The following is an 11,878-nucleotide window of genomic DNA, read 5'->3' as shown; positions in this document are numbered from 1 at the left end:
ATATAGGATTGAGTTTATTTATTTGTTTTGTTTTTGTTTTTTTTATATTATTATTATTTCCATTTTTTGGATAAAATAAGTGAATATTTATAATTTTTAGCTAATATTGCTAAAATGAATAAAGTGATTGAGGTGATGATTAATGCTAAATGATTAAATTGATCAGAAAGAATATCGTATGGGAGTGATGGAGAAATAAGTACACAGAAAATATCAGGTTCGCCAAATGAAAAAAGAAGTGAGGTTGATTCTAAATCTGTACCGGTTGATTCGATACCAACAAGACCGGTAACAGCGGTATTATAAGTTGTGAAAAACCATGGTGGGAATTGGAGTAATGGTTTATATGGAATTAATTGCTCTTCAGCATCATTTGGTGTAACCTCATTTGGATATGGACGTCTGGCACTAATGTATTTTTTATCGATTGGTAAAATTTGACCATTTTCCATTCCAACAATTATATTTTTTGATGTGATACCCTTGGTTGTAATAGATAATGAGAGTGTTTTGATGGGTGGATATGGGAAAACATATGTTTTGTGTTTAATGAGCAATTGGCTGTCTGCACCACTGGTGGCATCGAATGTTGAGTTGTAGCTAGAGAATGTTTCGGTGTTCCAGTCAATGTTCTTTTCGAAAATGTCAATGGTTGAAATTAATTGAGTTTGTGTGAGAATATCATAGTGAGAGTAAACAACGCTGTTTTCAGTTTGGACCAATGAAACCTTTGGTGATGAGTGTTGATGTTTAAATGATTTGATAATTTCACCAGTAACTGAATCGACCAAATGGACATTAAGGGTTGAAGTAGTTGGGTCCAATGTAGCAACTGAAATCAAATTTCTATTGACATATTTTGGTAAGAGATCACGATTACCTAAAATGATAGCTGGTGATTGAATAGTTTCGTGTGGGTTAAATGAAGATACTTGGAGTATTTGATTATTCTTTCCAAAATGTAAGTTCCATGTGGGAATCGATTTCATGTTTCCATGTTTTCCATTTGCTAAACTTTCGATACCATAACCTTTAATTTCATTTTGCTCTTTATTTACAAGGAAGAAATGGCTTTGTTTAAGTTGACCCCAGCTCTTTCTAATTTTTTCGTTCCATGGATGTAATGATACCATTGGTGATGGATGATCAACTGGATAGTTGACAACCCAATACATCATTTGACGATGGGTGATTGGATCCATCCATTGTGAGATGACATTGGAGTGAAGCATCTTACTATTTACAATAATTGAGGTATTTTCTTTACCTTCAAGTGGATTGATAAAGCTAATAACTGATTTTGGTGTATCTTTAATTTGATAGATAATGGCGACTTCTGGTGGATAGTAAATTGCTTTCTTTGTGACGTAGATTTTCATTGTCATAGATTCTTTAAGGAATGATTGGTAGTAGATAGACCACAAAACTTGACCTCTATTTGAATTTAATCCGAATACTTTGCCAGATAAAGTTGAAGCAATAATAACTTTTTTAATAGATTGATCGTTATTTGCCTTTAATAATTCTTCTTGAGCGCTATTGCTGTCCTTTGATAAACCAAATAATGAACTGATTTGGGTGGAAATTCTCTTTGAAAAGTGTGCTAAAAATCCATCGGTTTCATTAAATTCATATTGAAGTTGAGCTAATTTTGAAATATCTGGAAGTGGGTAATCAATGATTTCGCTTGTTAAAATGAATGAAAGGGATTCTTCTCTGGTCCATAATTTTGAAACTTTGGTATTTTGGTCCAATAATTCAAACATATTGATTGACCAATCATCCATTGAAACCAAAACCAATGGTGTGCCACTCTTTGATTCAAATGAGAATACTGATACTACATTACCATTCTCTTTTTTTGAAATTGATGGTAATTTAATAGCCTTTACTTGATCGCTAGATAAACTGTATTTTTCTTCATCCGATGTGCTACTTATGATGATGTGATGATAATTATTAACATTATTTTCAGTTGAAATTGTATTTTCATAGTATTTGACTAATTCAACTTTGTTGGTATCCTTGTTAAACTCGACTGATAAGCTAGATCCGCCAACCAAACTGACCAACCATTTGAAGTCATTGATTGAGGATATGCTTGAAATCTTTTTGGTTGATAAGCTAGATTCGATAGATTCTAAAGTGACGCTATATAATTTAGAGTTGTAGATGATATTTAATACTGATGACTCTTTATTAGTTGTAACTATTAAATATTTTGAATTTATATTGAGTGATGGTTGGGTATTTTCAGTGATTTTGAATGATTGTATTTCTTTAAGAGCTGATTCACCAACTTGCATCATTTTAATAGAATCTTTGTTTATTGTGTACACTTTAGTTGAGTCGAATGAATATAATGTATCGGTATTTTCGATGGATGATACTAAATTTATTAAATTATTTTCATCTTTTTTTAAAATTAAAATATTATTTTTACAAAAAACTCTAAATGTTGGTTGGGTAGTTGATACAGTTGAGGTGATATCTGCACTATAACATTGATCATCATTTGCTAAACTTGTATCATAAACTGAAATTAAATCACCATTCTTTCTATTCCAATATCTAATTTTATTATTATTTGATAATGTTAAAATATCTTTTTTAATTTGAAAAAAATAAAATTTATAAAAAATATAAAAAATTTAAAAAATATAAAAATAAATAAAAAAATAGTTAATATCATCTGTTTAAAATATTAAAATAACCACAATGGTAAATATACATACAACTATTATCATTACTGGCAGTCATTGATTGGAATGATTGTTCTTGATTTGGTAATAATTGTCTCCACTTAGAGTTACCATTTTCTGCATCTAAAAGACTGATTGCATATGATGGTACTGTAGCTGTTGGTGAAGAATCGGCACCACCACTACCTGATCTGTGTAATACTTTAGTTTGTACTAAAACTGTATTGTCATTTGAAAAATATAAACCGTTCTCCAACTGACCAATACCTCTAATGGACCAATCTTTTAAACCGATCTCTTCCTCGTAGATACCAAATACAATACTAATACATAATATAAAAAATGAAAAAACTACAAATTTATTCATTTTTTAAATTATAATTATATGATTTATAAAATAAAAAATTAAAAAACAAAAGAGAAAAATTTAATAAATTTTAAAAAAAAAAAAAATGAACTTTTCTTTAGTTCAGCTTTACGTGCCAAAAAAAAAAATTATTTTATTTTTTTTTTTTTAAATTTTTTAAATTTTTTTTTATTTTTTTTTTTTTTTGTTTTTTTTTCAATTTTTTTTTTTTAATTTTTTTTTTTTATAAATTATTTTTTTCATACACTTTAATCAAATAATTAAATAAAATATAAAAATGGCCGGTCAATATTGGAGAGCTGCTGGTATTACTTACCTTCAATACGCTAACATGTGTGGTTCACATGTCCGTAATTGTTTAAAAGAACCATTCAAAGCAGCTGCTAAAGTTAGAGAAAATTTCGTTTCAAACACTGTTCACTATGTTAATGGCAAAGAAAACCAAACTAGTAAATATCATAGCCTTTATTAAAGAAATTCATTAAAACCTTATATAACTTGTTTTTACTAATTCTAAATTTTCATTATAACAGTCATTTTAAATTCAGAATTATTACAAAAAGAATTAACCACCAAGAAAAACTAAATTTAATATAGAATAATAATAATATAATCAAACAATAAAAATAACAACACATAATATAGTAATAACGAATATTGATAGATTAGATTAAAAAAATGTATACAAAATAAATTATTATAAAAAAAAAAATACATATAAAAAAATTTTCGAATAGCACACCATTTTTATTTTATCCAAAGTTATTTTTTAGAATTATTTTGTGGTGCCTTATTTTTTATTTTATTTTTTTTGTATTTGTGGTTAGATATTAAGTTTATTTATTAATTAAGTTTAAAAAAATTTTATTTTTTATTTTTTATTTTTTATTTACTTGCAAATATCTATTTTATTTTATTTATTTTATTTAAAAAAATTATTAAAATAATTAAGGATTTTTGGATAAATTAAAATATTTGCATCTAAAGCCCAAACATAATCTAGATGAGCATAGTTGTCTATAATGGTCCAATCTAAAATGGTTTGGGGTGGTAATTCACCAACCAGTTGTTTTACATCCAAAGGATCAGCCAATTCATCAAGGGTTCCAGAGAAAAGAGCAATCTTGATTTGTGTTGGCATATTTGAAAAACTGTAAATTGGAGGATGACGTTGACCATAGTGTAAGAGATTACCAATTAACCCATAATCGTATTTTTGAAATTGTTTTTCGTTTACTAATTGAGTGAAATGGACCAAGTTTCTTAGTGATGTGCCACCAGGTTCGTGGCCTCCTACAAATGACATACGGGATTGATTAAATGCGCCTTTATGTGGCCCACATATCCATTCTACAACATCTTCGCAACAAACAGGACAGTTTTTACAAAAGTCCATAAATAATCCTTTGAGAATTGATGGTGATGGTAAAAATTGCTTGAAACCAAATATTCTGAATATATCATCCACTTTATACTTTGCTAATGCGCTTAAACCTTTATTCTCAATATAAGTTACATTACCAACTGGTCCCAATGCCATGAATATTGGTACTTTGGATGCAAAATCTTTAATTTCTTGATAGGCTACCCATGCTTGCATTGTTCCCTCGCTATGGCCCACATATCCAATTTGTGAGAACCCAGTTTCATTAAGTATATAGTCTACCATCGTTGGTAAGTCTATTAGCCCAAATTCATCAAATGAAAATTCCCAAAACTCTCTACTCTTTGTTGATAGAGTAGTATGATTGATACTATAAAGATTGCCCCTATTATTACCCATCCAAACATCGTATCCTTGATCTGATAAAATGTATGGTAAAGACTCATTTGGTTCATTAATGATCCAACTATAAAATTAATTAATATTTATTGAGGTTTATATTTTTCAAATCTTTATAAAAACTTACGTTATAGATGAATCTAATAAACCATGTTGTAATAATATGGGTTGTCTTTTACTATTTTGAAAAGTAGAATTTCTTGGTGAATATGGTATTCTAAATAGTCCCAATATATAGCCATCACTTGTAGTTACATAATGGTGATCGCAAGGGTATCCATGATTGGTAATAACATTAATAAATTCTAAATTGATATTTTCTATATTATCTTGGTTTATTTCAATGTTGTTTAAATTATTAAAATGATTTTGTTGTCTATTATATAAATTATTTTTAATTTCTTCTATATGTACACTATTTACAATTTGATAATTAAATAAAAAATTAATTATAAAAATTATAATAAAAATATATTTATTTAGAAAAATCATTTAAATAAATAAATAATATAGAAATTTAAAAATTATCTATATTATATAATTTAAAAAAAATATCTATTATATTTTTATATTTGAAAAAAATAAACAAATACAAATAATTGTTTTTTTGATTTTTAGATATATAAATGAAAAAAAAAAAAAAATGAAAAAAAAATTTTAGTGTGTGTATTTTATAAATAATTAATTAAAATTTAAAAAAAAAAAAAAATAATTATTTTTTAATTTTAAAAAAAAAAAATTTGGTTGATATTTAAATAATTAAATGAAACAATACCCCAAATAAGTTATTTTTTCATTTTAATAAAATTATATTAAAATACTTAATATGATAAACCATATTACTAAAGTATTGATTAAGATGGTTTAGTTTTTCCTAAATTTAACTCAATTTCATAAATTTATATTCAAATAATAATAAAGCTCAACATGCTTTCAAAATCAATATTGTGTAACACCACCACCAAAAATAACATTAACAAAAAAAAAAAAAAATCCACTATATAGTGGATATTTTTTTTTTGATTTTATTTTTTTTATTTTTTTTTGTGTAAATAAAAATTTTTTATAATTTTTTTTTAATTTTAAACTTTTGTATCAAAGAACGAAAAAAAAACAAAAAAAACAATAGTGTATAATAATTTTGTTAAATGTATTTGTAATAAAAAAAAAGAATAAACCAAAAATATTTATATAGGTATAAATATATTGTAGACCTTTTCGGTATAATTTTAAAATTTTTAAAAAAAAAATAAAAAAATAAAAAAATAAAATTAAAAAAAATAAAAAAAACTAAAACAAAAAAATTTTAAATAAAATAAAGCAAACTATTTCTCAAAGTAAAGGGTCATAGTGATGATGATATGATAACCAATAACAATAGTAATAATAACAATAATAATAATAATAATAGTAGTAATAATAACAATAGTAATAATAGCAATAGTGATAATAACAACAAAGACGATAAAGATGAAAAAATAATTCACTCAGGGTATTTAACCAAACAAGGGGGAAATATTCAAAATTGTAAATATATAAATTAAAGAATAATCAATTATTACTGAATCAAAAATAAAAAAACTAACAATTTTTTTTTATATACACACAGGGAAAATCAGATGGTTTGTTTTAAAGAAAGGTACATTATCATATTATATTTCACCGATCAATTGGGAAAGTTCAAAACCTAGGGGTGTAATATATTTAACTAAAAGAACAGAGGTAAAAGAAACACTTCATAGAAATAGACGGTATTGTTTTACAGTTAATCCAAATTATATGTTAGAAAACCAATCAATACAACAATCACCAGCATTAAGATCTTCGGCGGATAGTATTAGAAAATATCCAAATACAACCAGGGTTTATTTAATTTCAGCACAAACAGTATTCGATCAAAAAAAATGGATAGAAATGATAAAGTTGGCGATAAATAATGATGTAATTATTACCATATTCTTCTACATTCAAAAACTCTTACAAATTTATATATACATAATTTTACGATTAGTTTCTCATATTTATAATTTAATTATTTTTAATTAGGAATTAAAATCAAGTTTAAAAAAAGCAAATCAATTAGAAAAAGTTAAAGATTTAGTTAGAAGAAAAGAATCATTACCAATGCATCCATCATTATTAAATAGAACTATTCAAACAGAATCTATTAATGATAATATTAGAGTACAGCTATCGAAAAAGAAATTTTATTTTTATCATGATAATTTGACATTACCATCATTGTCATATATTGAAACAGATATTCCGTTGGATTTGCAAGAGATTCATCATCAGCATTTGGTTATCTTGCAACAGCAGAAAGAAGAAATTAAAATGAAGTTACAATCTTTAGAACAAAAGCAATCATCATCCAATAACAACTCACAATCATCATCAAATACAACCTCAGCTGCCAATAGTAATAAAGTATCTCCAACCACCTCACCATATTCAGGCTCACCTTTATCTAGTTCACCATTATCCACTTCACCAACAAAAAAGTTTACAAACATGCTTTCTACATCCCCACCTAAATCACCAAATAGACCTGCATCACCCACACTTGGCAATAATGAATCTCCATTTTATGGTGCACCAATCACTAGATTACCGTTACTCTCTAGTTCAGTCGTATCAGGAAATAGTATTGGTATGGTCTCAAATGGTACCCCAGTAATTTCATCAATGAATGCCTCGATTGCCTCATCTGCAAACGCTTTAAACTATAAAAATAACAATACTGGCGACTATTCATCATCGCCTTCAATAGCATACAACCAACTAATCTCTGTATCGAATCAAGTTAGTCATCGTCATCAACCAAAAATTGTGGTATATCACTTGGTTAGAGATTCATTTCAAATTTCAAATATTGGCGGTTGTCCTTTCAATTTTGAAATTTTATCCCCATTCGACCAAAACTATACAATCAACTTTATTCCATCCAATGGAACTGTACAGAAAGGTGAATCTTTAACAGTATTGGTGGAACTAATGGCATATAATCACATTGAAATAGATATCTATACTACACTACACATTATTGGCGGAATGGAGTTTACACTATACTGCAGAGTTGAAACGGATCCATATCTTCCATTGTTTTTAAAATCTTGTTCTGGTTCTTTGTTATCCGGTGAAAATAAAAAGAGAATGGAGTATTTTATTAGAAATCACCCAACCATGATAAAATCAATCCAAGAATTGGCACATACAATGATAGCGGAGGGACGTAATATCCCACCAATTCAAATGGCACCAAACAATTCAGGTTGGAATATACTTTCAAATAAAAGTCCACATCACCACAATTTAATGCTAATGAACCAAATGAACAATCATTCACTTTCATCATCTACATCTTCATCTAGTTCAGCTGCACGTGTTAGACTTTCAAAATATGTATTAAACTATCAACGTCATCAAAAGAAAACATCACGAGAGGGTAAAGGACCAGAAGCAGTTAAGATCTATCAATTACTTACAGATAAATTTTTAATTTCAAACTCTGGCTCTGCCGATGCACAATTTCGATTTAACTTCCCATCTCGTGGTAAAAAGAATAATCAATATAATTTAACCTTAGTTCCCACCAGTGGTTCCATTGCAAAGGGTGAATGGTTTTATATTAAATCAACATTAACTGTATTTGTAGAAACTGAAATATCCGAAGTCATTCAATTGGTTATTAACCAAAAAGAAATCCACTACATATTGGTCACTGTTAAATGTGAAAATCTCCATCCAGGTAATAAAGAAATTGATGTCGAGAACGAAATTATTTTACAAGATCGTTTAGGCACAGGTGCAACCGGTGATATCTACAAAGGTTTGATAACACAAGAGAATTTAAATCGTCATGTAAATATTGATTTATCAGAACTACTATCTGGTCAGAATCATAATAATACCGGTCAAAATTGGTTAATAGCACGTAATCCATCAAACGATTCAATAAAGAATCGTAATAGCAGTAATGGTAGTAACAACAGCTCAAATAACAATGCTAGTAATACTCAAATTATTGTTGCTGTAAAGAAATTACATCCACTTACCGAGCCATCGCCAGAGATGATCCAAGATTTTTATAATGAAGTACGTTTACTTTCAATGTTTAATCATCCCAACATTGTTAAATATGTTGGTGGTTGTACTAAAATTGGCAATTGGTCAATCGTCATGGAGTATGTACCAGGTGGTAATCTCATGGATGTGTTGTCCAATCCCGTGTTACTCATTCCTTACAAACTAATTCTTCGTATGGCTTTAGATGTAGCAAAGGGATTGCATTATCTTCATTCATTAGGTATATTACATTTGGATTTAAAATCACCAAATCTACTTGTATCATCATTATCAACAAACTCTAAAGTTAATATTAAAGTAGCGGATTTCAATACATGTATCAATAGAAATCGTATTACAGGCTTTTTTAAACCCAGTGTTCTTTTAAGCAAGGACAGTGAGAGTGACTTAAAGAAAGACTCAAAGAAAGGTACAACCCTATGGATGGCTCCAGAGGTAATCAGAGGTGCCCTATACAGCGAGAAATGTGATGTCTATTCATTTGGCATTATTATGTGGGAAATGGTAACTAGAAAACTACCATATTCACATATATCTTTTAACTGCGAAGTTGAAGATCAAGTTATCAAAGGCCTTCGTCCACCAATTCCAATGAATTGCAATAAAACATATACAGATTTAATGGAAGAGTGTTGGGATGATGACCCCGAGAAAAGACCTCAGTTCGATACAATCATCCATCGTTTAAATAAAATGGTTGAAAATAATAATATTCAAGAACAAAAAGCTAAAGCATCAGTTAAAGGTCTTAGACGAACTCAAAGTAATAGTGCTCTTAATGTATTTGGTAATAATAGCGATCCAAATACTATAGTTAATAAGTTTGATTCACCCCCATTAATTTTAACTCAAGATCCAAATCTATTAATAAATTTAAATAATAACAATAACAATAACAATAGCAATAACAACTCAACAACAACTACCACTACCACAACAACCACTACCACTACCACAGCCTATAATAATATTAAAAATAATAATAATAATAATAACAATAACAAAAATAGTACCATTTCAGTTTCTCAATTTGATGGCGAGTTTGTTCACTCTAAACACAAATCTAAAAGATTCAGTTTTGATGGAAGCAGTGTTCACTCATCAATTTTAACGATTAACAATGATAGTAATTTACCATTTAAATTTTCACCCCCATCAACACCCCAAGGCTCATTTTTACAACTAAAGAAACTAGATAAGGAATTAAAACAAAATTTAGAAAATCAAAAAAGCATTCATTTATAAGATATAGACCCTCATTTACCAATGTCAGTTTAAAAAATTCAATCCATAATAATTATAATATTAATAATAATAATAATAATAGTAATAATAATAGTAATAATAATAGTAACGATAATCATAATCAAGATAAATAAACAATCAAAACAAAAATGTATTATACTTTTCCTTTTTAGAAACAAAATTTTTTTTTTTTTTTTTTTTTTTTGGGTTCAAGATATATAATTCTATTAATAATTTTTTTTTTTAAAAAAAGCAATAATATTTCTATTTATGAAATAATATATCTAATTTTAAATTTAATATTTTAAAAATTTTTTTTATATCTAACTTTTTTTTATTAAATTATTTCATTTTATTTTTTATTTTTATTTTAATTATATATCTAGATTTTAAAACAAATAATTATTTTTTCAAAATGCAAGATAATATAGAAACACCAAATAAATATAGTTCATTACCTTCCTTATTCAATACTCCAGTTCAAAATCCAAATAGAAATGCAGGAAATAGTACCCCAATTCCAAATTCACCATTTTTAAATGCTTTAACCCCAGTAAATGAAACTAAAAAACTTTATGATATTTCATCAACAGATGCTTTGCCAATACCAATATCTAAAGAAAAAAATGTTCATTCACCACCAAAGTTAACATTTTCACTTAACGAAATTAGATTAGCATGTGAAAAGGTAATTATTAAAATAATTACAAAAAAAAAAATTATTAAAAATACTAATTTTTTTATTCTGATTAGAAATTATTATTATTAAAAAAAGAAGATTTAATTAAAATTAGTCAAATTACAAAAAATAAAAAGAAAAAAGTTACTCAATGGTTTTTCACTCAATGGTTTAATTCAAATAATGACATTGATCAAAATATCATTCTTAGAACCGTTTTCTCTGTTTTTTGTTCTTTAAGAAAAGAAAAACAAATGGGTGAAGAAATTTCAAAAGAGTTTCAATTATTTTGGAACCGTTTAAAAAATGAAAGAAAAAAAATACATAAAGTAAATATCCCCCTTTTTTTTATATATATATAAATATTTAACCATATTAACATCTTTATGAATTTTATTAGAAATTAAAAAGAAGAGAAGTTATCAAAATAGAACAATTTGAAGAAATAAGTGATTCATTTTTAAATAATTAATTAAATAAAATACCAAAAAAAAAAAAAAAAGAAATAAAATTGGCCCCATAAAAAATAAATCATTTTTTTATTTTTTTTTATTTATTATAAAATGGTTTTTTTTTTTTATTTCGATATAAATAATTGGTGAGCTGTTTTTTTTAATAAATTAAACTTAGACAAGATATTTGTTTTTAAAATTCTTTTAAAAAAAAATTAATCTAAATTTTAATGTGGGTTAAAATTCAACTAATAACTTATAATTCTTTTGACATTTCCAACACCCTATAAACAAGTTTTAATAAAAAAAATACAATAAATATCACAACAGTCCACCAATGAAACTTTTTGTTTATTAGTTCGTAATCTTAAAAAAAAAATTTTTACGAAAAAAAAAAGAAAAAAAAAAAAAATTAATTAAAAAAAATAAAAATAAATCACTTGGACAAAAGATAGGTTGTATTGTTTGTTTTGCTGTGTTGGCATATCGAATTATAATTGTTTTTTATAAAAAAAATACATTCTATCCATATTATCATCCAGCAAAGACATGAAACATACCCCA

General features: G+C 26.4%; 5 protein-coding genes across 5 annotated transcripts; 3 read left to right on the top strand and 2 right to left on the bottom strand.

Annotated features, from left to right (window-relative positions):
- Positions 1–53: 53 nt before the first annotated feature.
- On the bottom strand, positions 54–3,069 carry DICPUDRAFT_34933 (uncharacterized protein; the record flags this gene model as incomplete). Its single annotated transcript, XM_003288924.1, has 2 exons — positions 54–2,571; positions 2,732–3,069. The coding sequence occupies 2 exons, from the start codon at positions 3,067–3,069 to the stop codon at positions 54–56; spliced, it is 2,856 nt and encodes a 951-aa protein (XP_003288972.1).
- A 277-nt stretch (positions 3,070–3,346) lies between these two features.
- On the top strand, positions 3,347–3,655 carry DICPUDRAFT_153282 (uncharacterized protein; the record flags this gene model as incomplete). Its single annotated transcript, XM_003288935.1, has 2 exons — positions 3,347–3,518; positions 3,603–3,655. The coding sequence occupies 2 exons, from the start codon at positions 3,347–3,349 to the stop codon at positions 3,653–3,655; spliced, it is 225 nt and encodes a 74-aa protein (XP_003288983.1).
- Positions 3,656–4,000: 345 nt separating this feature from the next.
- DICPUDRAFT_7687 (uncharacterized protein) lies at positions 4,001–5,164 on the bottom strand (the record flags this gene model as incomplete). The annotated part of the gene is made up of 2 exons (XM_003288923.1): positions 4,001–4,919; positions 4,980–5,164. Coding segments are annotated over 2 exons (1,104 nt in total), but the record flags the coding sequence as incomplete, so codon positions are not given.
- A 1,049-nt stretch (positions 5,165–6,213) lies between these two features.
- Positions 6,214–10,183, top strand: DICPUDRAFT_79745 (uncharacterized protein; the record flags this gene model as incomplete). Its single annotated transcript, XM_003288934.1, has 3 exons — positions 6,214–6,379; positions 6,462–6,793; positions 6,899–10,183. The coding sequence occupies 3 exons, from the start codon at positions 6,214–6,216 to the stop codon at positions 10,181–10,183; spliced, it is 3,783 nt and encodes a 1,260-aa protein (XP_003288982.1).
- Positions 10,184–10,598: 415 nt separating this feature from the next.
- On the top strand, positions 10,599–11,191 carry DICPUDRAFT_153279 (uncharacterized protein; the record flags this gene model as incomplete). The annotated part of the gene is made up of 2 exons (XM_003288933.1): positions 10,599–10,871; positions 10,937–11,191. Coding segments are annotated over 2 exons (528 nt in total), but the record flags the coding sequence as incomplete, so codon positions are not given.
- Positions 11,192–11,878: the final 687 nt, after the last annotated feature.

Source organism: Dictyostelium purpureum, assembly GCF_000190715.1.
Source record: "Dictyostelium purpureum unplaced genomic scaffold DICPUscaffold_155, whole genome shotgun sequence".
Taxonomy (NCBI): domain Eukaryota; phylum Evosea; class Eumycetozoa; order Dictyosteliales; family Dictyosteliaceae; genus Dictyostelium; species Dictyostelium purpureum.
The sequence above is the reverse complement of the archived record's forward strand: the minus strand, read 5'-3'. Positions and strand labels throughout refer to the sequence as shown.